This window comes from Halichoerus grypus, chromosome 5 (assembly GCF_964656455.1).
Source record: "Halichoerus grypus chromosome 5, mHalGry1.hap1.1, whole genome shotgun sequence".
Taxonomy (NCBI): Eukaryota; Metazoa; Chordata; class Mammalia; order Carnivora; family Phocidae; genus Halichoerus; species Halichoerus grypus.
In genome coordinates, this window is record NC_135716.1 from 99222824 (window position 1) to 99248729 (window position 25906).

At 38.4% G+C, this 25906-nt stretch overlaps 1 protein-coding gene and 1 long non-coding RNA gene across 14 annotated transcripts in view; one reads left to right on the forward strand and one right to left on the reverse strand.

Annotated features, from left to right (window-relative positions):
• The window catches only part of NTNG1 (netrin G1), a 315517-nt gene that overhangs the window by 143931 nt on the left and 145680 nt on the right, over positions 1–25906 (reverse strand). For all 12 annotated transcript variants that reach the window (XM_036089454.2, XM_078072672.1, XM_078072669.1 and 9 more), the window contains one exon: positions 46–686. In XM_036089454.2, the coding sequence (XP_035945347.1) occupies positions 46–686 (641 nt within the window). The remainder of the gene's footprint in view (positions 1–45; positions 687–25906) is intronic.
• LOC118533973 (uncharacterized) overlaps positions 1–25906 on the forward strand; it is a 31147-nt gene that overhangs the window by 2364 nt on the left and 2877 nt on the right. The window contains exons 2-3 of one of the 2 annotated variants that reach the window (XR_004916445.2): positions 7109–7278; positions 12159–12363. This is a non-coding gene — a long non-coding RNA (uncharacterized LOC118533973). The remainder of the gene's footprint in view (positions 1–7108; positions 7279–12158; positions 12364–25906) is intronic. The other variant, XR_004916448.2, reaches the window with a different exon arrangement.

The window sequence follows — 25906 nt, forward strand, 5'->3', positions numbered from 1 at the left end:
TCTTCGAACAACCATTCCATTCAAGTCAGACGGATGTTTTCTTACCTTCCGTGCACCTTTATGTCTGAGATCGCATAAAAGTAGCGTGCCAAGTGTAGCTCATCTACAAATATTTCCCCAACCGCTGGTCTCAAAAGCCTTATCCTCAGGTCTGTGACTGTAAAGAAATCTCTGAGTTTCTTGGTTGTATCCAGCTGCCCGTAGAGAGAAGCCATATTGCGTAGCCATGGTCCAGCAAAAAACGCAAACCTGTCTTTGATTTCAAAGTGGATTATTTTGCTATTTGTCATATATCCCGTAGAGTACTCTTCAGTGCAAATGATTTCTAAGACCGTATGCTGTGATAAATCCTTCACGGATTTGGGATCCATGTGAAAAGCATCTAAGCAGTCTGTGGCGTAATACTGGTAGGGCTGCCATGTTCGTCCATAATCGAGAGATTTCTCCAGGATCATTTGGTCTGGACGCCCTGATTCAAAGGTAATAACTATGTTGTCTGTGAGCTCAATGGTTTTGCTCCAAGACAGAGTGATGTTAACCTGGAGAGGCTTGGGATAGTCCTTCCAAGTAGCAGACTGCCAAAATGTGGAGGGATGTCTTCCTTCAAAATCAAACATCAGCTCAGGGGGATGCGCCAGCTCAGGGGTACTTGCATCACACTCATTATTGCACATGTAGGGGTTGCCCTATGGAAGAAGAACAGAAGAGCGTGCATCAAAAAACTGGTTTGACACAAGTCTTGCTATATTGCTGTTGTTGAGTAAAAGGCTAGGAAGGAAAGAAAGGGTGGGGGGAACCCTGTTTGCAGTAATCATTTTTATTTGCCCTAACTGGATTCTCCTCTTTAATAGCTAAAAAAAAATGAGGCAATATGGTAATTTTCTTGTCTGGTTTCCTTCCATGGGCTTTAAGAAATGAAAACAGTTTATTTATCCCACATGTGTTAGACCCATAATGTGGTCCCAGAAGCACAAAGACACTGAGCAACTGTCTAACAGCTCAATACCTCTGTGTCCTCTCAGAAAGATGCTATAGAAAAGCAAGGAAATTCCTCCATGCCTCAAGGACGTTCCTCAAGAGCCCAGTTCTTTAAAAAGTCATTTTTCAAGCAAACCTTTAGAATTAGCAATGAACCGTAGATACCTGCGCCCTGTTTAGGAAACAATACCCCCATACAACATTCAGCTTCTTGCTTTGCCGCAAATCCATCATATTTAACTAGGTCCCTGCTTCATAAAGCCTGCTCTTAAAGCATTTACTTTGTTCACCACAAATCATTAAAATGTGGTATACTACAGGCTCTGGGGCTTGGTCCAAACATCTGCCATCCTATTAGCTAGAGGCAAGGGGATTGCATAGGAAAGACTTGGGACAGGGGCGTGCTCCAAGTTAGGAGGACAGGAAAATCCAGTACTTAATTAGCAGTATGAGCCACAGCTACTTGATGTGTTACTCTGTGCCGGCCCAGAGTCAGCTGTCCATGGATGCTAGCCATTACTATTATTTCCCCCTGACAAAGGCTGTCTCCTCAAACAAGAAGCTGGGAATAAATCTTGTATCACAACAAGTTATAACACCACTTATGCTACACCTAATAGCTGCTTTCAGGTTTCAACAGATGATTCCAGGGCAAACAGCTGGCTCCCTGATTTTTGTTTATTTTGTGTTTAAGAAAATAAATGGTATCATTTGGAGTCAACTATTCAGGCATTTCTCCCTAATCCTCCACTGGGTAATTATAAGCATGGATGAGTGAAAGAATCGACCCTCTGACATTGTCCTTAGGCTTTCTCTTGTAATTACAATTAGATTTTTTTTTTTTTTCTTTTTCATGAACTGAGAGCTTTTCATCATACCTGCAGGATGCATGAGCTGGGTCTCAAATAATGAATTTACACTTTAGACCTCGACGCTCAGTTACCAGCTGACTCCCGTGAAATATAAGATGAACACTGGAGAATTGCTTTGGCCTCCCTAGAGGCAATTTCTCCTACCTAGTCAGCTAATACTTTCACTCTCTCTTTCCCATTAGTGCAACTGAACCTTAAAGCTGGCAACAGGTTTGGGGGACTCAAGTATAATTGAGATGGGATAGGAGAAAGGAGAGAAGGTACATTACTTGAGGAACAGAACTGTTTTAAAAATACATTCAAGGCATCAGTGATAATGGAAATGTTTCTGTACTTCTCTCTCGAATTTCAATTCCCTATTCCTGATCCCAGCGTCTGTGGCACTATTTATAGTATCCCCTTCAAAACGAGCCAAGGGGGGAAAATAAGTTTCTGTTCCAGGTGGAATATATCACCAAATTTATTATTATTTAAACTCTCTTAAGCATACCAGAGAGCCAAATGCAAAGCTCTGCAAACTGGCAAAGGCTTTTTATGGAGGGCTATAAATATTGTGGAATCTGTCAAGATTTATAAATTCTAAATATATGTAAATGCACATTTTACTGGAAGGGGTCAGATTTACACAAATCACACCTTCATTTGAAATTTACTGAAAAAATAAGGTCACTTCAAAATCTACCAGCATGTAGCCATCTGCACAATCATTAACTCGGATGCTACCACCTTCCTCCTGACAAAAGCATCTTCATCTGAGGTCAAGGGTATCAAAACCCAGGGAATCAACTCTGCAGGATACACCAGAGTGAGTTATTAAACATTTGTATTAAGTCATGTTGAAAGATAGCATTTCTTCGACTTCACCATCGATGTGCAGATCTTCTCAGAGGGGGATAGGGTGCTGAGACAGAGAGGGAGGCACAGCAGGCTGCTTCTGGATATAGGTGGATCCTAGCAAACCTGTCTTAGGAAATATACTTGAGGATATCTATCTAAAAAGCATTCATTCCGACATTCGGTAAAAGGTGTTGACAATAACCATCATTTATTTAGCACTTATGGGTCAGACACTTTACATTCATTATCCTGGGTAATCCTTTCCTTTGCTACTTTATGGAAGAGAAAACTGAGGCGTAGAGAAGTGTTACATAACTTGCCCAAGGTCATATAACAAAGTGAGTAAGGGCAGTGCCAAGACCCATTTCTCCTGCCCCTGCCCTGACCTTGTCAGTTCCCAAGTCAGTGGTGTGACCTGTGACGCAACCCAGTCTTAGAAACAGAATTGGTAGTAGAAAGGAAGAGTCTAAGAGTCTTAAAACCCTAGTGAGCATTATCATACATCTAAGATGTCTTGAAGTTATGAATCTTCCTTAGCTTCATGTAATACCTAGTTTCAGAACCTTTATTTGACCATGGAGCCCCTTTTTGCATTAGTAACCCCTCCTTATATGCCCTAGAAGTGGTGTTCTGGAGAACATCCTTTGAGATTCTCTGCTTTGTATTACTCTTTAAGATTGTAAACGTGTGAATGCCAGACAGCACTGCACAACTCATAGTTTTAGTCCTTTAATGAAGACATGGCCACACAAAGCACTCAGTCTCTGTTTTTGTTCCCCAAGGACACCTTACCACTGGGGCTCAGCAGGACAGCTGGCTTAGGATAAATGCTTCCATTTACATCAAATTGTCAGCCATCAAAATGCATGCCAGGACAAGGAGACAATTTTATTGCTTTGCACTGATCTGGTGCTTTAGGCATCTGAAAAATGAGAAAAAAGGTTTCACGCATGCAATAATTATTTATTGATTGCTCACTATACTACTATATTTAAGGCACTTGTCTTGGCTTTCAAGATGCAGTAGTAAACAAATCCAAGTCCTGGCTTTCAGCAGAGCTTCCATTTTAGTTGAGGGAAATGCACTAAACAAATACGTAATGTTTCATAATGCTATGTGATGGTGGTAACTGCTCTGGAGAAAAATAAAACCAATTAAAGGGGAGAATGGTGTTGGAGGAGGGATACTGATGGTAATTTTATATTGGGAGGTCAGAGAAAGTCTCTCCTGGATAATGTGACATTTGAGCAGATTAAGAACCATTCCCAATTTACACCGGAGATGATCAGAGTTTGACCAGAATGACAGTTTCGTCCTTCATCTGACTCTACCCTTAGTGATAATTTCAGCAGCATAGCAATTTATTGAAATGGATGAGTAAACAAATCATTTCTAATGAGAATCTACACCAAATGGCTGTAGATCCAAAAAAAAAAAAAAAAAATCAATTGAACCATTTTTATTTCATGGCCTCATGCTCTTTTAGGAGATTCATGATTTGATGACCATTAACATAACTTACTGAGAGACAATGATATTGAGAGAAAATTAGTGGCGGGGCGGGGAGAGGATTTCATTTTGGTCCCCTAAGAAATTACAGCCTGCATTTGTGGTGAGAGAGAAAGAAAAAAAGAGAAAGCTGAAGAAACTGAAAACCTTACTGTTCTAGAAAGAGAAAGCTGGAGGAGAGATTATATGCTAAAATATTTCGTGTAAATATTTCACATGGGTGTGATCTGTAATACTGTTGTTACAGAGAATTATCAATATGAAAACAATTGCTGTTAAAAGGATTAGATTAATTAAATTTTCAACTACTTCAACCCCACCCTAATCCTCCCTAATACCATTAACAATGAAATTTATATAAGAAAAGTAACTTTCCCCTACTTGTGAAAGCAAAGAACACTTCTTGCTGCTAAATCTAATAGATTCAGGCATTAGCAAGCGTAAGTAATTATTTTGTGGCCAGCAGGCAGCTTTAAATAGATCTTAATTTAAGTCCTACAAGCAACAGATCCTTAACTGATTGTCTATGGACAAAGCAGAAAATATTTATGACTGCGCTGACTTACACCATTAAGAGATGCCTAAATAATTAAACAGATATTGCTGCTAAATGTTTTTATAACAATTAGAAGATGAAGATTGTGATGCATTTCATTAAAAAATGTTAATATTTTACCTCTGGGAGAATTGAAGTTAGTTATTAATTAGCACTTTGTAACCAAAGTGGAATGTTACTCTTCCTTAATGTGCTTTCAGAACTTAAAAGGATAAATAAAATTGGAGACATATTTTTATTTTGTCTATTGATAGAATTACCTTCCTTCTGGCAAGAGATACTTTGACAAGCAGATCCTTTCAACAGATATCTGCTAGACTTTTCAGAGTTAAAAAACAAAATCCTACATAAGCAGTATTAACATAATACTTGTGGTTCCTACCATTTTGAACTTCCCCTTCCAAGCTCTACCTTATTGGCAGACTACTGGCAGTTGGAAATGTCGGGAATTCTCATAAGAGGTTTGCTACCAAACTGTACGTTACATGCCAAGCAGGCATGTACTTACAAGTGGTGGTGAGAAGCATTTGGGTTAACACTTAGACTGATTGTGAAAAACAGTGAGACGGAGCTGCCTCACACCCATTTGTTTCTGGCACGTCCTTCCTTGTTTGATCACTAAGTGACATTTAAAAAAAGACACATAGGTAAAGGGAGCAGAAACAGTATTCTGGGATAGCTCTCCCAACCTGTTTCCACTGTGACTTTGAAATAGATATCGCTATGTCTTTGCCAATGCAAGGCTATAAAAGGGTGAAGAAAGAGGTGGCATAGTCTGCTGCTCATCTCTCAGAGAGATGAACCATGAGCACCGTGTTTTAACTGCTGGGCTAGGCTATCATCTTGAGGAGATGGCTTCCTTTTCTTCTCTTTCATTGGTGTAATTTTTTTTTTTTTTGTGGTTAGGAACCCCTGCTCCCAGTCCCTTTTTGGAACTTCTTGGTCACTCCTTTCCCTAAGTCCTAGATTCTTGCCTTGCTATAACACAGGAAGGCCCCTCCTTTTATGACTCTTTTGAAGACCCTCAGACTATTCTGAGTCCAAGAGCTTATGCTCATCCCTCGGGCTGAGGTGTCCCCTCCAGGTCTTACAGCTTTGTTACTGGCGATGGAAAGAAGAGAGAGAAATCAGAACCAGAGGTATGTATAATTCAAGATGGTGGATACCTTCTCCAGAAATCTGAAAGATAAGTGTCAGCACCCCCAGTACTGACAGGCCTTGAAGACCCACAGCTTTGGGGATAAACTCTTCATGTCCTCACGTAGGTCCACAAGGCAGCATGTTTCCAGTTGTTCATTATCCCTTTGTACATAAAGGGCAGGAATCTCTAACAATCGCAGTGCAATCTCACTTATGACCTGCCCTGTTAATTGGGTCCCAATGTGGGGTATACACACGGTAACAATACCGACTTGAATATTATGGGACTGTCTCAACTTTAGATGTTCTGAAAGTGCTGTGTAAAAAAGTACCTATATATTTGCCAGAGCATGAGGGCCAAATTTTACTTTGGGAAATATGGCCACTCTAAGCATAATAGAGTATATAGAGTTTTGTTTTTGTAACTCCTGAGTTAAAAACCAACTGCTCTGTTTTCTAATGGAGCCCCTTGCTCATCACAAAGATTTCTTTCTGGCATAGACACAGGCTTAAGGCCTGATTGAAGCTGTTGCTTGTTTCAATCTGCTCCCTGACTATACTAACATCATGTGGACTTTTTTACTCAGGAATAAAGACGGGAGAGCTTAACCTTTCTGAAACAAGAATGCTAGAGGCCATATCACAGATTATGGGCCATAATAGACACCTGTCTAAATCCCTACAGAGGATTATGTTCAGGATTCTCAAACTGGTGAAGGTTACACAGATCAAGATGACCAAGTTTCTAAGAAGGAGCCAAATACATTCTCAAGCCAAAGGAGCCACAAAAATGGATTCTTATATAGTAGTCCAAATCATTATTTTACATGGGCTGGAAAAAGAAATAAATATTAATGGAATCAAGTTAGTTTGAGAGTGAATGTCTACAGAAAAATACTGTAGTAAGGTGACACTTTTATAATTGGTAGGGAAATTGCTTTTTAAAATTTATTGTCTTAAAAAATATTACTTAAAAATCTTTGGTACAGTGTTTTGCCTTTATTGATGATCTTGAAACAGACACCTAGATGTTAATACCACAAAGCTGAAGTGGACTGTCGGCATTTTAAGTTAAAGTAACTGGAGGGGAGTTAAAATATTAAGATGGGAATGTTCTGAGTCTGACACTATCATGCACTATGAGAGTTGGTTTGAACATTTTGGATCCTGAAAGTTCTGACTTGATTCTCAAAAACTGGTTCCTTCCTCTCTCAAGTGAGAAAACAAGTCCAAGAACCACTTGAAGTCCATTTTCTGAAAGCCTCCAGCTTTTCTGTAAGAGAGGTTAAGAAGACCAAAGCATCTTCTTCTGAAATGATCACTTAACCATGAGAGGCACGAAGAGAACTTCCTAATGTGGCACTTTTCAAAAATGACTGGTTTCTTGTGAGTCTATTCTGATTTCTCATACTCCTTATTTCTTTCAAACTCCTCTCTTCCAGATTCATTAGCTGTTTAGTGGGTGCCTACCATGTTAAAAACATTGTGAAGAACACAGAAATTATACAAGAAAAGGTTTGCAATTTACTAATGGAGACTAGATCTGTACAAGCGACAATCACATGTTCCTTCCATTGGTGACTCAAGCTCCTGGAGAGAGCACTGGGTGTTCTTGAGGGTAAACAGAGTCACCAACAACACTGTGACTTCTTGGAGTGTCCATTTTACCCCTTGCTACAAAATTAATCATATATTTATATTAAAAACAGACATTTTATGGAATAAGATGCAAAAAGTATTTGCAAGCATTTTTAGGAAAACACGCAAAGACATTTCATGCTTGGAGCAAATTTGGAGGTACGTGTCAAAACCACCGAACAAGAAAAGGAGAGGGATCTGGGGGACAGCTCAACTCAGTGACAATTTATTTCATTCCACCACCTTTCCTGCATATGATACTTCATCCGAACTACCTTGGAGAGGTTGCTGCAAAACTAGCTTTACCAACACTGAGAATCCTAATTTAAACTATCCCAGCGTCAAATTCCAGCCTGAAAATATTTGCTGCACTCCACCCCTATGGCAATCTGGGCGGTGTTCTCCATACACTAAAATCTCCATATAAAAAGAAAATTTGCCATTCTCCTCCCACCAAGTTGTAACATATAGTATGTACTGCTGTAATTATATAAACTTAAAGGTGCATAAGAAATACCTGGTGAGTCCAGTCTCCATCCATCAGGAATGCCACTTCAATAGACTGGACTGGACCCAGAAGCCTAATTTGACAATTACCCTGGATCAATCTGATGCAGATAACCTCTGGACCATACTTTGCTAAACACTGGTATAATGTTTCTAAGAACCATGGCTCTGGGTTAATCTGCTTAGGTTTGAATCCCAGCTCTACCACTTAGTTATTATGTAATTTTGGACAATCGAATTGACTTTTTTGAGCCTTGATTTCTTCTTCTTTAAGTTCAATATAATAATATGTACCTCACGATATTAACTTGAGAAAAAGTTGCATAATGTATGTTAAGTGTTTAGCATCTCCTTGGCATACAGTCAGTGCTCAATAATTAGTAGTTAGCATTAAAAATGCTCTTCCTTCTGTATTTGTTGATTCTGAGAATGACATCAAATTCTTCCATGTCCTAAGCAGGAAACGTGGGAATGATATTTTTTCCTTCTTTTTCCTCAATCTGTATACCAGCCAAGTAAGTTCTCTAGATGCAACCCATCACCACAGCTTTGTTCACACTGCCAAAGTTTTCTTTAGTTTTTTAAATATTTTAAAATTTAAAAAATATTTTTCTCCTGAATTACTGTCACAGCTTCTTTAATGAACTATCTCCATATTATACTATCCTCTTGCGATCTATTCTATTCATAGCTTTCGCAGTGGTCTTTCTAAAATCCAAATCTAACTGTATCATGCCCCCTTCTTAAAGCTCTTTAATGGGTTCATATTACCTTCAGGAATACCATTCAAATTCCTTAGCCTAGCTTGTAAGGTTCTTTAAGATCTAGCCTCTGTACTTTTTTCTTTTTTACTCACTCATGTTCACACCTCATGAGTCAATCACACCAACCCATGAGTATTTATATATATGTACCATATAGTGGACCATATGCAGTATCATGCAAGTCATCATATTAAATTCCAATTGTTTATTTTTCCCCCAACCAGAATTCTGTGAGGAGAAGAACTACCAAATAATAAGTATGCAACAACAATTTATGAATATAAGAAAGATAAAGAAAGCAGAAAGACAGGAAGACAGGGAGAAAATAGGATAAATTAAGTAGGTTTGACAGTATGGAATAAGATGGGAGGGATGTGCCCATAGGTTGGTGATTTGGGATCAAATAGATCACCAAGCTTAAAGAACTATATGGCATCCTAAGGTGTAGATGAATTGGTATGATGTCATATACTGGGTAAAACAAAATAAAACCAAACAAAAACCAAGAAGTCCAACTCCCAGCGCAGAGTGCCTGTGTGTGTGATTGATATAGTTACTGGGACTTCTGGTGAAGTTGAAGGACATAGACAAATGGCATGACTGCAGTTATGTCCCAGTCTTTCCTGGTGTTCATTTTATCCTCATTTTTCTCCATCAGTCACAGCAGTATTTCTTCTAGTGGCTTTAGGCTGAAGATCTCTTTTTCCTCATTCTCCAACCCACAGAATCCTTCTGAGTTTATAGTTGTAGCTGAACATCATGGGTTTGATTTGTTCTTGGGCAATTATGGAGAATAAAATAAAAATGGAGGGAAGAAGCCATGAATGGGGAGGTTATAATTTTTACAACGCCAGGCATAGAAGTGCCTTGGTGGTACAAATCCCTGGAAAATGTAAGATATGGTAAGTGGAAATGGGTGAGGAACAGTCTGTGGAGCAAGAAGGAAGTGGTGTTCATTTATTGTGCTGCCGCTTAAATGGCTCTCCTACTCACAGAGGTCCTGAAAACCTTACTTGGCTCCAGAGGCTGATTCATTAGGAAGCTAATGAAGCTGACACCTCAGAGCCACTCGATTACACCTGGTGCTACTTAGGCCTGCTACCTAATTTTGTGTTTGAAGTTTTGCATTTCTCTTTTTAAAAGAGGGCCCCCAGAACTGTATAGGCTCCAGGATCATAAAACTTGGCCATGGTCTGGGCCGTAGGTGGTGTATTTCAGGGCTCACTGAACTAAAACAACACTTTTTTCCTTCCTATTTCTTCTTTTCAATTGATTTCCTTCCCTTTTCTCCCCTGAGGTATCCTTTTCTCAGAATTTCCAACCTTGAAATAAATTTTCTCTAAATTTTCTTACCCAAGTTCACACCTGAGGGGTGTGTATGTGTGTGTGAGCGTGTGTGTATAATAACATGCCAATATTTATTATATTGACAACACTCTTGGTGTATTATCAACAATAAATATAATCATCATTTATTTGTAAGGCAAAGTGACTATTAGCCTACAAGAGTCACCATCATGAACCAGAGTAAATTAAATGACAAAAAATATCAAGCAGCTATCATGTGCTAAGCATTATGTTATATCTTATAGATTAGTTTATAATAAGGTTGATTCTTCCTTATCAGCTATAATGTAGTGGCAAGATAAAATTGACAGAGATGTATCAGTTTGAAAATAAGAAAATGTATTATAGAGGGCAATTCTGGGTAGGTTATATAGGAATGAAGTAGCAGCTAATAATATTCTAATATGCAGATAATACATGCAAAAATGTGTTGTTAAAAAGTATAAAAGCCAGGAAATCATGATAAAAGAGTTAGAGCAGGCAGAGTCTTGGTATTCAAAGATGTCTCAGATTTGCATTGGTGAGGAAGACATTCTGTTTTTGGAATGGAGAATGGATCAATGATCATTGAACAACTTTCATGGTTAAGAATTTGTCAGACGGGCTTTATCTTTGTCCTCTCATTTAATCCTCACCATTACCTGTGATGCAGGTGTTATTCTAATTTTACAGATGAGGAAGCTGAGGTCCAGAAATGTCATGGAAATCTATTCAAGATAAATCATGTAAGTCTATCTGTAAAGATGAAGATGAACCTAATGTTTGGGAGGCTGGGAGGTGGTAGGAGAGAAATTTAAATATACAAGGTGAAGTTGATTTTAGAGAGCACTAAAATCTAGAGCACTAGAAGCTTTTGTGCTTGATTAATTGGAGAAGAAAAAGTCACTGGTGGTCTTTAGAGCAAGTGACCCATACACAGCTTTCTTCATTAGTTTTCTAGATTCCTTTCTAGAGAAAACAAAAGGTTCAAGTTGAATGCAATATTAGGAGTTATCGCCATCGAGTCATGAAGAAAAATAAAAAAGCAAGAGTTAGAATTCTTGGAGTGAGTACGCAAATAATTCCAGACACACCTTACTTATCTTTGTATCCAGCACAATTCCTGGCACGCAGTAGATAGTCAATATAGAAAGAGCATATAAATGAATGTAAAACAAGTTATTTCTGTAACTAGCTTTTCTGTTTAACAAAATAAGAAAATTCTCAAAATTGAAGAAGCAATTATATGTTTCTAATTCAACTATCTGCTGCATGAATCATGTCTGGGGCATCAGGTAAAGAAGAAGCATGATCTTTCATTTTTCTTTTTATTGTACTGCCCAAATCTCAAACACTAGTTCATGTTTCACTTGCAAATCAAGATATTCATTGTGGAGCTGGAAAGTTTCCAGAACTGACTTATGGCCTCTATTTTCACTGAAGTCTACGATAGAGACTGAGACATCCTCAGAAAGAGTGGAATGTCACAATGACTGCAATGCAGGATATAATGAAAGGGGGATAGATTGGAGGTAAGGAAGGAAGCTTTAATAATGTCAGTGTGAGAACAAGGAGCCGGATTCAACGGAACAGAAAGGTAATGGAAGAGTCAGCAGGAATTAGATTGATTGGAGGTGGAGAACAAAGGAAAAGAAAGAATCAGTGGTCATACCAAGTTAGTCTGCACACAGTAAAAATGGTGGTGTTAAAGTTTTCGACTGAAACTAGTATAAGATTGGGACTCCTTTATTGCCTCATCCTAGCAAAGTTCCATTTGCAAAATGTTAGTGTGACATCCAGGGTTACTGAAAATCAAGAAAATGTCACAGAGATGCTATTCATAGTGTACAACAAAATATTTTAAAGTCCTCCATCCTCATCTCTCTCTAAATACCTCACATGCATACTTACTGATCTCCAAATTTTTTCTACCTAACTTCAAGCTCCATCAACTTATTCCCAAACTTGGTCTGCACAGGCTTCCTCAATCTCTTTTGGTTTCTCCTCCTTCCCCTCTTTATCTTCTTTTAGTTGCTGCCTACTGCATTACAAACCTCGCTGGTCTCCTACGTATTTATTCTAGTTTATAAAATGAAAACCTGAGAGCCTGGAGGGCAAAATAGCACCCTCAGGAGCCAGTGCAAGAAGCCGTGAATATTATTCAGGAGCTAAGTGGAGCCAACTGTATTTCGACAAGAGGCTAGAGCTGGGAATTGCAACCTGAGGAATGAACAAGGTATGTTATCCTCCCTAAAGTAGTCTACAAAAGAGTAGAAGACAAAGTACAAATTCCAAGTGGAAGGAACTTGAGTGGAAGAGTGAACAGGGCTAAGTGTTACAAAGTAGATAGAAACCAGTAAAAATAGGCACAATAACTTAGAAATAAGCCTTGTTAGCGGCAAACTATTAATGCATGGGGGTATTAGCACTGGACAAAGAATCATTATTTTCAAGCCTGGACAACTGGAACAAATGGTCACTCTTGTCAAGGAGTATCAACCTCTCCTGTAGTGAAGACGAGCATGTGTAATAAGAATAATAAGGGTGGGGTGTCTGGGTGGCTCAGTCGATTAAGTGACTGACTATGGCTCGGGTCCTGATCTCAGGGTCCTGGGATCCAGCCCCTCTGCGCTCAGCGGGGAGTCTGCTTCTCCCTCTGCCCCTCCCCTCACTCATGCTCTCTCTCTCTCTCTCAAATAAATAAATGGAATGTTAAAAAAAAAAAGAATAATCAGGGTATACTTTCACAGCATTTTTGTGAGGACTAAATGAGCTAATGTGTAAAAAGAGCTTAAGAGGGTACTCGGCCTACGGTAAGACCTCAGTACATGTCAGCAATTACTATCATCATCATCATTGTCATCACTGTCACTGCTATTCTCATCTATGACCCTTACAACTTGTCATCCCACAAAAGCCTCCTTTTCAGGGTCCACTGTGCCACCAGATAATTTAGCACTCAGTTCTTTGAAGTGGACTAGTAAAACGGAGGTGTGAAAGTTATTTATGGGATAACTGTACAAGGTCTCAAGGTGCCTCTGTGACAAACATAAAAACATCCCCAGATGGCTTTTATTGAACACTATACCTACCTCTCAGGATCAGATCTGTTGCGGTAGCTATGGTCAATGTACACCATTACACACTGGATTTCAAAGACACAGTACAAAAAGAAAAGAATGTAAAATACCTTATTAATAACTTCATACTGGTACATGTTAAAATGACAATTATTTTGGATATATTAGGTTAGATAAAGCATATTATTAAGATCATTTTTACTGGTTTCTTTTTACCTTTGTTAAGGTAAAAATTACCTATATGGACACATTATATCTCTATCAGACAATACTGGTTTGAATAACCAACCAGATGTGATGAAGGAAACAAACCTTTTTCAAGTGAATGCTCATATAGGTCCTTTCTACTTCTCCTGGCCTAGTTTGAAATGACTTTTGTCATTGATGCCAGTAGGCACTTGAGGTCTCTTTTGGGCAGGCATCCAGGAAGGGGAATAAGCACCTCTCCAAAATAATATTGATAATAATAATAATAATAATAATAATAATAATAATAAAGCAACATGAGTATGAAAGGGAATGGAAAGCACAGGCTGACCAACTGGTGAAAACAAAGCCTCAAATGAGAACCAGAGTAATAAGGAGCCTTTGAAAAATTGTCTGAGCCTTGTGTTTTTCATGATTGGGAAGATCAAAGAGAGATCAGCCATGAGGACCAAAAAGATCTTTAAAAATGGGCGCCTGGGTGGCTCAGTTGGTTAAGATCTTTAAAAATTATATGAAAAAGAATATAATGCTAAAAATCAAACTGCAACAAGAATGCATTTATGTGTCTCCAGAAAGGTAATCAGAAATTCTTCAACTCCAATATCATTAAGTTATTCCAGAATTTAGGCATATAGGATGGAATTACTCTTTCTGGAGGAACCTCTTCTAGACCCACCACATAGGCTATTGATCAACTCCGCTAGAAGAAGGAAGAGTCCATGTATTTGTCCATAAATCTGAAAATACCATTTAGTTATAGCTGTTTTCATTGGCGGCTTACAACCCATATTTGAGTTAATAAATATAACTCAGGGTTCTCTAGATATTTGAATGCGTGTACAAGGAGAGAAATAAAAATTTAATCTGACCTCCAAGAAAATGAAAAGGCAATTCAATATCCTGGAGAATACAAAAAAAAAAAAAAAAAAATCTTTAAAATGCCAGAAAGAAAAAAAAGGGGGATAAGTAGTGCCAGATACTCAAGAGAAGATAAGGAACAAGAAAAATCTTTTGATTTGTCTTGAAAATGGTTGTCAGTGACCTTGAAAATACTGGTTATGATAGAGTGTTGAGGCAGAGCCATTTTACTAGAGAGTGTGGAATGCTAAAAACAAAAGGGAGGGCAGAGGGTTCAAAACACTCATTGGAGAAATCTGAAAATGAAAGCAAGCAAAGTGAGATAGCTTAAATGGGGAAGAGAAGTAAAAAATGCACTTTTAAGAATGATCAGGGTTTGTTGACAGAGTGCAAAGAAATGTAGTGGAAAAGGAAAGAAGGGCTAAGTGTGAAAGTAAGTTGCTACTATCTACATTGTAATTTTGGAAATAAAGGATGCATTCTCAATGCAAAAACTTAATTTATTGGCTAAATCTTTTCAGTTAGTAGCCAGGATACTCTACAACTAAAATTATTGGATGGATGTCACCTTTGTCCCTCACCTTCTAATTTCATTAATCTGCTGTGGTTAACTCTCACTAACAGGAACCAATATAAGGATTGATTTTAAGCAATTTCAGATCTTCCTCAATATTAGTTCAGGACCATATCAGCGGAAAATTTACTTGTCCTGAATGGATTGCACTAGTCTACTCAAGTGATTTCAGAACCGGGAAGTCAGAAGATATTGAATTTTAAATATTAGATTATTTTATATTGGACTTTGGATCTAATATTAGATATTAAAGTGTAAAATCACATTGTCCTTATTGCTAGCCTTCTTTTTTATCTTGCTGCAGGATCAGTATTGTTTTAGTATGGTATTTGATGGCTCATGAGCCTACAGGGTAAGGGGAAATATTTACACTACTTAGTGAATGGTGGACAGCCTAAGCTTTAAAATAAATGTTGCCAAACTTTAAATGCACTAAGTTATTAATATCTGATGGCCAAATCATATTTCACAATGGTAGCAAAAGAAATAGCAAACAAAATGAAACAAACACCAAGCTAACCTAAAGAAGTAATGAATATGTTTGTGAGTCATTTGCAGTGTTGCCTTCAAAAAGAAACATCCTGGCAAGAGAGAATGCATGTGCACAGTCTGGTATGTTGACACTATTAAAAAGGGGAGAAAACACAAACAAATGGATAAGATAATTATGAGGATCCAAACTTTAAGACCAAAATGGGTCAACACTACTTTTCAACTGTACTCTTATGACATATATTAAGAATAATCACTATTAAGAAATACTAAAGAATATTGAAGGCAGAAAGAAACAATATGTGCAATTTTAGACCCTCAAATGGAACACAGATACACGATTTTCATTGAACTGCAGAAAAAGTCCAAGTTTCCTCAGAAAAATACCTAATGCAATTGTTTAGAAACAGTAACAGTAATAAAAGTTAATATTTATTGTGGACCTATTATGTGCCAGGACCATTCTAAGTACTCTATTTCAAGTACTCTATGTGTATTAAAAGCCATTTGATTCTCAAAACAAACAAATAAACCAAACCTTTGAGGAATATACTGTTATTCTAATTTTGCTGATGAGGGAACTAGGACTTGAGTGGCCTGCTAAGGGTGCAGGGCTAGCAGTGCAGAAGGCGGATAGACCAAATCTAAGTTGTTGGTTTTTTTGTTTTTTAGTTTTCATTTAAATTCGAGTTAGTTAACATAGAGTGTAATATTGGTTTCAGGGGTAGAATTTAGGGATTCATCCCTTACATACAACACCCAGTGGTCATCATGACAAGTGCCCTCCTTAACACCCATCATCCATCTAGCCCATCCCCCCACCCATCCCCCCTCCTGCACCCTGTTTGCTTTTTTTAATGACTGAAATACTGGTACACTACAGTAGTTCCTGAACAGAACTTAACTTACATTTTGCCTTGTTTGAATTCCTGATACTCATATCTCCTGTATAGCAAGACTTTAAAATATTTTTCTTGAAATTGTCAGGTGCCAGGCAGGTTAGCAATCACCTGGTTATCATCAATGGAGTACCAAGTGGGGACTGGGCCCTAGGAATAAGAAGGTTATCAAAATAGGCGTTCCTATACATGATTGAGACTAAGCAGGAAAAGTGAATTTGTGGTGAGTCTCAAACTGTGGAGTAGATCTATTTTAAATACCTTTAACTAACACCAAGATTCATGCTGGAAACTGGAAGTGAAGCTAGGCTGGCAAGTTTTGTGGAAAGCCGAGAGAGACTAGTTGCATGGAGGAGGCAGGGAGCAGAGGCTAAGACCCAAGCAGGGTTTATTTAAAAGGATATTAGCTTCTGGGTGTGAAGGGGAAAACATGGTCCTAGGAAAGAAGGAGAGATTCAATGAGATGAAAGGTTTGTAATACAAAGAGGTTGGGATTGATGCCCAGGATATTTTCGGGTTTATATGGGAACCCTACTGAAAGAACTGGCAAACAGCAGGCAAAGATGATCTTCAGGAAACTTGAATAGAAGGGGGTTTCACAAAGGAATCTTGTTGGAATAATAGCCCTACAGTAGGTGCTCTCCCTTGTAAGGACTCGCAAGGAGTCATCTGTATTAAAGTTGAGAAGTCACATGGCAAGGAAACCTGTCTAATTTTTACCTACCATTTCCCAAACTTACTTGACAATTAAACCATGTCTCATACTTATGAAAATGACATTGAGCTGGTGTTGCATAGAATAGACTTTGGGAAATGCTGAAATGGACACAATTAAGAAGAGGGCACAAAGTGGCCCATTAGGGCAGTTAAGGAAAATACTAGAACATCTATTTCTACTTGTGTTATTTCATCCTTTATAATTTCTTATTTTCATGTGTTTCATCATGTACAAATGTATTAGTGCAGTAGAACATGTATTCCATTTTTATACAAATGACTGTACATCTATTAAGGGCACATGTTCCCTACTTCTTACTGATGGATTTGGAGACAAGCAGGAGAGGAATGAGACCACTTTTCAGATGGACGATCCCTACGCAGAATGCAACCATCATCTACGCAGACTGGGAAGCTGATCTTTATTCTTCCTCTACTTGTATTTCTTTTGGTGTTTGTCCAGGATGAATTTCAGCCTCCCAGAGTACCATGGTCAGCCACCAAAAGCTGTTAGTAATAAGTGACAATATCAACTTAAATGATACTTTCAAAGATAAGAGTTTTGCCCCCTCAGAGTAAATATGAAAATAAATCTAAACATTACATGGCATTTTATTGTTATTTCTTGAAAGAGCCAAGATGTCCATCAACAGATGAATGGATAAAGAAGATGTGGTATATATACACAATGGAATATTATGCAGCCATCAAAAGGAATGAGATCTTGCCATTTGCAACGACGTGGATGGAACTGGAGGGTATTATGCTGAGCGAAATAAGTCAAACAGAGAAAGACATGTATCATATGACCTCACTGATATGAGGAATTCTTAATCTCAGGAAACAAACTGAGGGTTGCTGGAGTGGGGGGTGGGGTGGGAGGGATGGGGTGACTGGGTGATGGACACTGGGGAGGGTATGTGTTCTGGTAAGTGCTGTGAATTGTGCAAGACTGTTGAATCTCAGATCTGTACCTCTGAAACAAATAATGCAATACATGTTAAGAAAGAAAAAAAGAAGAAGAAGAATGTAGCAGGAGGGGAATAATGAAGGGGGGGAATCGGAGGGGGAGAAGAACCATGAGAGATGATGGACTCTGAAAAACAAACTGAGGGTTCTAGAGGGGAGGGGGGTGGGAGGATGGGTTAGCCTGGTGATGGGTATTGAGGAGGGCACGTTCTGCATGGAGCACTGGGTGTTATGCACAAACAATGAATCATGGAACACTATATCTAAAACTAATGATGTAATGTATGGGGATTAACATAACAATAAAAAAATTTTAAAAATAAAATAAAATAAAATAAAAAAATAAAAAGAAAGAAACAAAGGATAGGTCTTCTGAGTAGAAAAATCAACATTACTTCTCTTCTTTAATACTGATAACTACTTAGGGTCTAATATAGGATTTTAATAAGCAAAAAAACCCTTTTTAGAAAAGGACTTATCTCAAAAAGCCCCCAGCTTTTCAGTAGAAAAAATGAAAAAGAAAAGAAAATCCAGACTCTCTGCTCAGTGGGGAGTCAACTTCTCCCTCTCACTCCCCCTCTGTGCTCTCTCTCTCAAATAAATAAATAAATAAATAAATAAATCTAAAAAAAAAAAAAATCCATTCAGTTACTGTAGTTATTTGGACTTACAAAAATCCCTTTCCCCAAAAGCCTTTAAAATTCCCTCAGTAAATTTGCTGATGTACATCTTAAAAATACAATCTGGATTCTCAAGAATATTATTAACCTTTAAATATCCAACTGTAACTAGTTACTAAATCTTAACATTTTAATGTTGATCTGCCTTCAGGGTACCAATAAAATGTGAAAGTAGAATATAAAAATCTGTTAATTTTTGAGACACAAATATAACTCCCAATTTAAAAAGAAGGGATGGAGCACTTGCTTGATCTGGATCCCTTAAAACAAAACAAAACAAAACAAACAAACAAACAAAAAAACCCCCCTAAACTACCAGGGCACCTGAGTGGTACAATTGGTTAAGCAGCAACTCTTGGTTTCGGCTCAGGTCATGATCTCGGGGTCCTGAGATAAAGCCCTGCATAGGGCTCTGTGCTCAGTGGGGAGTCTGCTTGGGATTCTCTCTCTCCCTCTGCCCCTCCCACGCATGTTCTCTCTTTCTCTCTCTGAAATAAATGAATAAATAAATCTTTTAAAAAAACCCTTCCAAAATAATTCTAAACATCACTAAATAGATGTTACCACTGCTTTTAACTTAAAAAAAAATGCTTAGTTTATAATCTGTTACAGGTTACGTTTTCAAGTAAATGGTCATCTGAATTATAACAATCATTTAGATTCAAGGTCACAGATCCAAAGCCTGTAGGGGCCAGGCAGGCAGAGTCAACCCATGAAGTGCATTGGGTGCAAAAGGAATTGAGTGTTGGGGTCTCAGTGAACTGGGCAACAGGAGCAATTGCTAGTCAGGTCCAGCTGATGGTTCCCATTTAAGAATTCAGATCTGGTTCTGCCCCAAATCCAGATTTTAGGTGATCTCACAGTATTTAAATTTGATACAATTTTTTAAAAGAAACATTGCACGTGACAAAGCAACCACATGTGTGGGCAAAACTGAAATGCGAGCTGCCAGCATGTAACCTCTGCTGTGGTAACGTGCTTCCTTTCAGCAATTAGTAACTGTGTTTAATTGTCTTTGGAAAAATCAAAGACCATCCGCTTTGGATGCAGCTATATTTAAGTCTGCATTCTTATTTTGCCATATAATAGTTCTGGAGCTTGATGCAAGTTACCTATTGTCTCCAAGACATCATTTCTTCGGCTATTACATAGGAAATTGCTAATGAAGCCTTGTGGTGATGATTAAGTGACATTAACAGCCCGGCTCTCCTTTAAAATTGACTACCTTCCTTTTGCTTTATTTCCTGCCAATGTTGGCAGTAATGGGAATTGTGTGTGTGTGTGTGTGTGTGTGTGTGTGTGTGAAGGGTCTGAATATTCACAATGTGGTTCTTTGTGGTTGTTGGGGCTGCGTAAGACAAAAAGAATGTAGACTAAGATTGGACTATAATCTATCACTAGCTTATTACATACTTCTTGCTAAGATACGTAAGTCCTCTGGGCCTCAGTTCCTTACCTGTACAAAGGTAAAGTGGGTACCAGACACTCCTCATCCTTAAGTCACCCAGAGGCAGTGACAGACTGATTGTGGCCTTGGCCGCTGGAGTCAGACTGCCTGGATTTGACTCCTGGCTCTGCCACTTACTAGCTGTGAGATACGCATCACGTGACTTATCTTCCCTGTGTTTCCATTGCCCCCTCTGTAATTACAGTGAGTATAAGAAAACCTCACTTTTAATAAATAAGTAAGATATGTAATGCCCCTCAAATCATGTCCAGGACATAGCAAATGCTTAATAAATAATAGTTATCTCTATCGTTCACAGAATCTAAGAAATGCCATTGTATGTACCACTAAAGAAGAAAAAAAATCACTTCAAATTAAATCGTGACATAATGCTTTCTTATAAGAATTTTTATTTTATACTTAATGAAAAAAGGTCTCTAAGCCTTTTTTTGTGTGCCACATGCTACACTTATGCATATATAAAAAGAAAAATATGCATTTACTTGGTTAGATTGACTTTGCTGAATCATTTTGAAACTCCGAGTTATAATAGCAGTGCTTTTCTACCCAGTGTCATCTTCTGAGCAATGAGGAGCACTGGGAATGCATTATCTCCTTCCCCCCTCCTTCCTGCTCCTTCTCCTTCTGATTTGTGAAGACTTTTAATTTCAAAAAAATTCCGAGATGCATATTAGTAGAGAGAACAGTATAATGAACCCTGATATACCCATAACCCATTGCAACACTCTTAACCCTGTGCTTCTACCATCTGCAGTTTTTTCTCCCAAGCCACTAACAGCTATTTTGCAACTTTTGATGCTTACATTTCCTTGATCTTCCTTGAAGATGCAAATAGAAGTTTTTCAGGCAAGAATCGGGACTCTTGTATTCCTTCCTCCTGTTGCCCTGAAATGGTTCGTTTTGTGAATGAAGGGGCTGCCCTCATTCAGGCACATCAACAGGAATCCCAGCCAGGTTTGTGCAAGGGCAGGAGATGACAACTATGTCACCACTGTCACCTGTCATGCAGCAATTGTAGGACCTCATTGATTAGAAGGTGCATCTTGACTTCAGTGATGTTGAAATGAGGGGGAAAGTGTGACTTTGGCGTTGATGCAGTGGAATATTACCATAAAATGTGACCCAGGGGATAGAAGACCCTTTTCTTGATTCCTCTTCAATGACTTTAACTCATTGTTAACAACTTTGGCAAAAGGAGTTCTTGGGTGACATATGCTCTGCTATATTGCACATCTGAGGATGTCCTTTTATATGAGCAACTCATGATTTCTCTGCAGGAATAATAGAGTTGTTCCATCGTCTTCAGGCCCGTGAAAATGCAAGTGAGTCCTATGACGAAAGGTCACGATAATTCCTATTGAAGAAATCTAACTTTTCTGCTCTGAAACTTAGGGAATTCTTCATCACTATCTTCTATAATCTAAAAAATTATAATAAGAAACAGTTTGTGTCATTACCCTGATTACTAAGTTACCTGGGCCATGCGAAACTCTTTCAGCTGCTATTTTTGGGTCTCTTTCTTTCCCCCCAGAAGTCTAAAATACACGTTATTACATCTTTAATGATTAATTTTGATCCATTTGTTGAGTCTATAAGTTTTATCTTCATGACTGACCTCTATGCCCATTATATTCTGTCTCATCTTTTAAACCCATGATTTCATTTTCTCAGTATTCTGGGTATGGCTGATTTGATTATCTGCAATGTCAGGTCTGCTTTTTACTACTTTCAAATAAGATTTTTATTTTAGTTATTGTCATTTTCATTATGTAGTGTGCTCTTCTTACCGAGGCCTGCTTTTCCTCAATAGAGACAATGTCCTCTTTTATTTCATTAGGGATAAAAAGTAGGTAATTTCTAAAACCATGTCTCCTATTTCATGAAATAGATCAGATTTATTTTTGAACCTTTATAACGTGGCTCTGTCTGAGCAGCAGAATTGCTGGTATGGTTATTCATCTTTGAGATCGATGTGTTGATATTTCCATCATGGAAGTTAAGGTTTTCTTTGGATGTCTTGATGTAGCAGTTGTTGTTTTGGGAAGAGATAGATGTGATCCTGTCATCTTAAATCTTAACCAGTGGTTCTCAAATATTAAAGCACATAAGATTTACCTGGAGAGATTTCTAAGAATGCAGATTCTAGGGCTTTACTCCCAGTGATCTTGATTCAGCACAACTGAAGTGGGGTGCCAGGAACTGTTGTTTGTTAAATGTTCTTTTTTTTTTTTTAATATTTTATTTATTTATTTGAGAGAGAGAGAGTGCACGAGAGGGAGGAGGGCCAGAGGGAGAAGCAGACTCCCCACTGAGCAGGGAGCCCAACGTGGGACTCAGTCCTGGGACTCCAGGATCATGACCTAAGCCGAAGGCTTAACTAACCTCAGTCGCTTAACTGAGCCACCAGGCACCCCTTGTTAAATGTTTAATATGAGATTTTCAAACACACACTAAAGTAAACAAGTAGTATAGTGAACCACCCTCTTCCCATCACCCAACCACAGCAATTATCAATAGTTTGCTCATCTTGTGTCTTCTACCACAGGCATCCTCGTCTTATCTTTTTTTTGCTTTTGTCTTTTTAATTTTTGTTACACTGTTTTAGAGCATATCACAGACATCAGGTTATTTCATTTTTAAATCTGCAGAATGTATCCCTAACTGATGAGAACTTTTTTAAAATTTTTTTTAAAGATTTTTTTTTAAATTTATTTATTTGACAGAGAGAGAGATAGTGAGAGAGGGAACACAAGCTGGGGGAGTGGGAGAGGAAGAAGCAGCCTTCCCGTGGAGCAGGGAGCCCGATGCGGGCCTCGATTCCAGGACCCCGGGATCATGACCTGAGCCGAAGGCAGACGCTTAACGACTGAGCCACCCAGGCGCCCAAGAACTTTTTTTTTAAACACATAGCTGTAATGACATTAACTCACCTAATGAAATTAACAATAATTCCCTAATATCTCACATTACATGGCTGTATTCAAATTTCCTCTTGAGATTAAAAAAATGTCTTTCACAGTTAATTTGTTGCATCAGATCCCAACAATGTGCATAGATTGCATTTGGTTATGTTGCTTATGTTGGAGCAGCTATTCCTAAAACTTGTCCTCTAGAGCCTGGATAAGATGCTGGCATAGGATCCCTTCCAGAAGTGAAATTGTTTGGTTCACAACACAAGAAGATCAGGAAGACAATGTTTGTCTTCTACCCCCGGTGGAGATGGACAGAGAGAGAGAGATCAATTAAGGATGTGAGTCAAGGAAAAAAGTCCAGGGGTTCCTGGGTGGCTCAGTTGGTTAACCGTCTGCCTTTGGCTCAGGTCATGATCCCAGGGTCCTGGGATCAAGCCCAGCATCAGGCTGCCTGCTCGCCGTGGGAAGCCTGCTTCTCCCTCTTCCTCTGCTGCTCCCCTTCTTGCGCTCTCTCTCTCTCTGTCAGGTAAATAAATAAAATCTTAAAAAAAATAAAAAAGGAAAAAAGTCCAGGGGTGCTCGGAGAAGGAATCATCAGTTCAAAATGGCCTATATAGCGCAAAGGATACTCACTATTTACCCCTCGTGCTGTTAAATGATATAGTACCTAAAATGTGCTTAGGGTGACCCAGCATATGGTAAGCTCTCAATAAATGCTAGCTGTTATTATAATTACTCAGTGGGACATGGTGAATAAAGTTTGGAGGCCTGGTCAGTAACTGAAAACAAAAAAAAAAAACTAATTAGCATTTATATGTCTTTAATGCAGAGTTTAATGGCAGGTGGCGAACAGTAAGTGCAGGAGAGGGAGCTGAATGGAGAAGTGGGTGACTGGTTCTATAGCACAAAACAAGGCAGGGACAGGAAGGGCAACACAGTCAATGAATAAAATTCTCTGTGGTGTTCACATCTGTCCCACTGGTGTTTCAAGCACAACAGAGACTCAGCTTATTTGTTGTTAATTTTTACATACGCTGCTGAAGCACCTTCCCTTATTTAGTGTTTCATAGGTAGTTTAAGTGGAGTGAGGAAGGTAGAATGCCATAATTAGTATACAACACTTTGTGTTTCCCAGGCACTGTGCTAGGAACAAATGATGTGAAAACAAATGAGATGAAATTCATGCTCTCAAGGAGCTCATGTCCCAGTGGCAGAGAAATAAGTGAAAATTTATAAAATAATGAGACTTTATGAAACAGTGTGATAAATTTAATGCAGAAGGGAGTGCAGAAGTCTATGGAAACAGAAAACAAGGCCTGCTTAGCTTGGCCTGGGAACAAGGGGAGTTTAGGTAGGGTGACCACATAATGTATCATCTAATGCCCCGAGAGTAAAAGGTGGTACTAATATTAATCACAGGGAGACAACAGCTATATACCAAGACTATCCTTGATAAACCAGAATGGATGGTCACCTAGATTAGGCCAAAGAAATCTTTGAGCTCTGATAGGAGAGAACACAGTCACCAGGGAAGAGTGTCTTCCAAATGCAGGAGGAGCATATATAAGGACAGACAGAGAGAAGGGCAAGAAACTGAAGATGGCTCTAAGTCCAGGACATAGCTAGAAATGGAATAGTGCAGTGTGACGGGTATAAGATGAGCAATGATGAAAGAAGAGTCTAGAGCTGGACCAGGCCATCAGGGAACTGATCAACTAAGCAGATGAGACTGAATTTATCTTTAAAGTTATTGGGCATCATTAAAGGGAGGGTGGCACAATCAAATTTGCATGGAACGATAATAACAGTAGATAAATTTTACTGAGGTTCCCGCCTATCACATACATTTCCAAATGTAATGTGTCAACAACCTGATGATATGCACATTGTTATCCCTATGTCATAACCATCTACAATGAGTTGAATCATTTGCCCATAAGAGATGAAACTGGCAAATATAGGTGTATCTAACCTAAATAGAGGTGTCTCTACCTCAAAATCCAAGCTATACTCAACTTTGACAGCAGGTTTGGGAATAGTGTAGCAAGGAACCAGGGGAGCCAGCAAAGTGTCCACTGAAATCCAGGTAGGAATCATGACAGGCACAAACTATGGAAGAGGCAGGAGAATGATCAAGGAAGAAATACAGGCATGCCATATTAAAGAAATAAAATCACAGGAGTTGGTTTGTTGAGTGAGTAGTAGGGGCAGTAAGTAAATTTAAAGAGTCTAGATATCTGGTTTGTATGTTTGAATAAATAATGATACCATTCACCAAAATGGCCAATTCACTGAAGGCAGAGGTTTTATGAAAATTCAATGGGCTTTCTTTTAGAATGTTGGTATAGGATTATTGGGTGATACTTAGCAATTGGATATGTGAATCTGGTGCTCACCATTGAATTAATAGTCAAATCCATGGAAGCAGATTATATAATATGGAAAGATCAGAAGGTTGAAAATGAAACCTAGGTAATGGCACCACTGAGAGGATGAACTGAAGCAGATAAGAACATACATGAGACAGAGATGAATGAGCCAAAGGGATAAGAAGAAAATAAGGAGAATGAGTCAAGAGAGTAGGAAGTTCTGAGATGGTGAAAGTGGTTGACAGGGGCAAATACTGCAGTAAATTATAGTAGAGCAAAGATGTTAAAGTCTCTTCTGAATTAGGCAACTACTAGCCCACTTTGGGGACCAAAACTGAACGCTGTATCTTTGTATTTATTAAATGTAAGACTTGTTGAAACAAGTTTGAATCTCAATTCTGTTCTCTTATATTAGCTAGTTTTTTCTGCTTTGTGTCATCTATACATTTTATACTTTCCTATCTACTTTAAACGTATTCATAATAATAGATACAATTCATTGAATGCCTGCTATATCCCTGGTTCTTTATAAAAATTATCATTTAATTTACAGA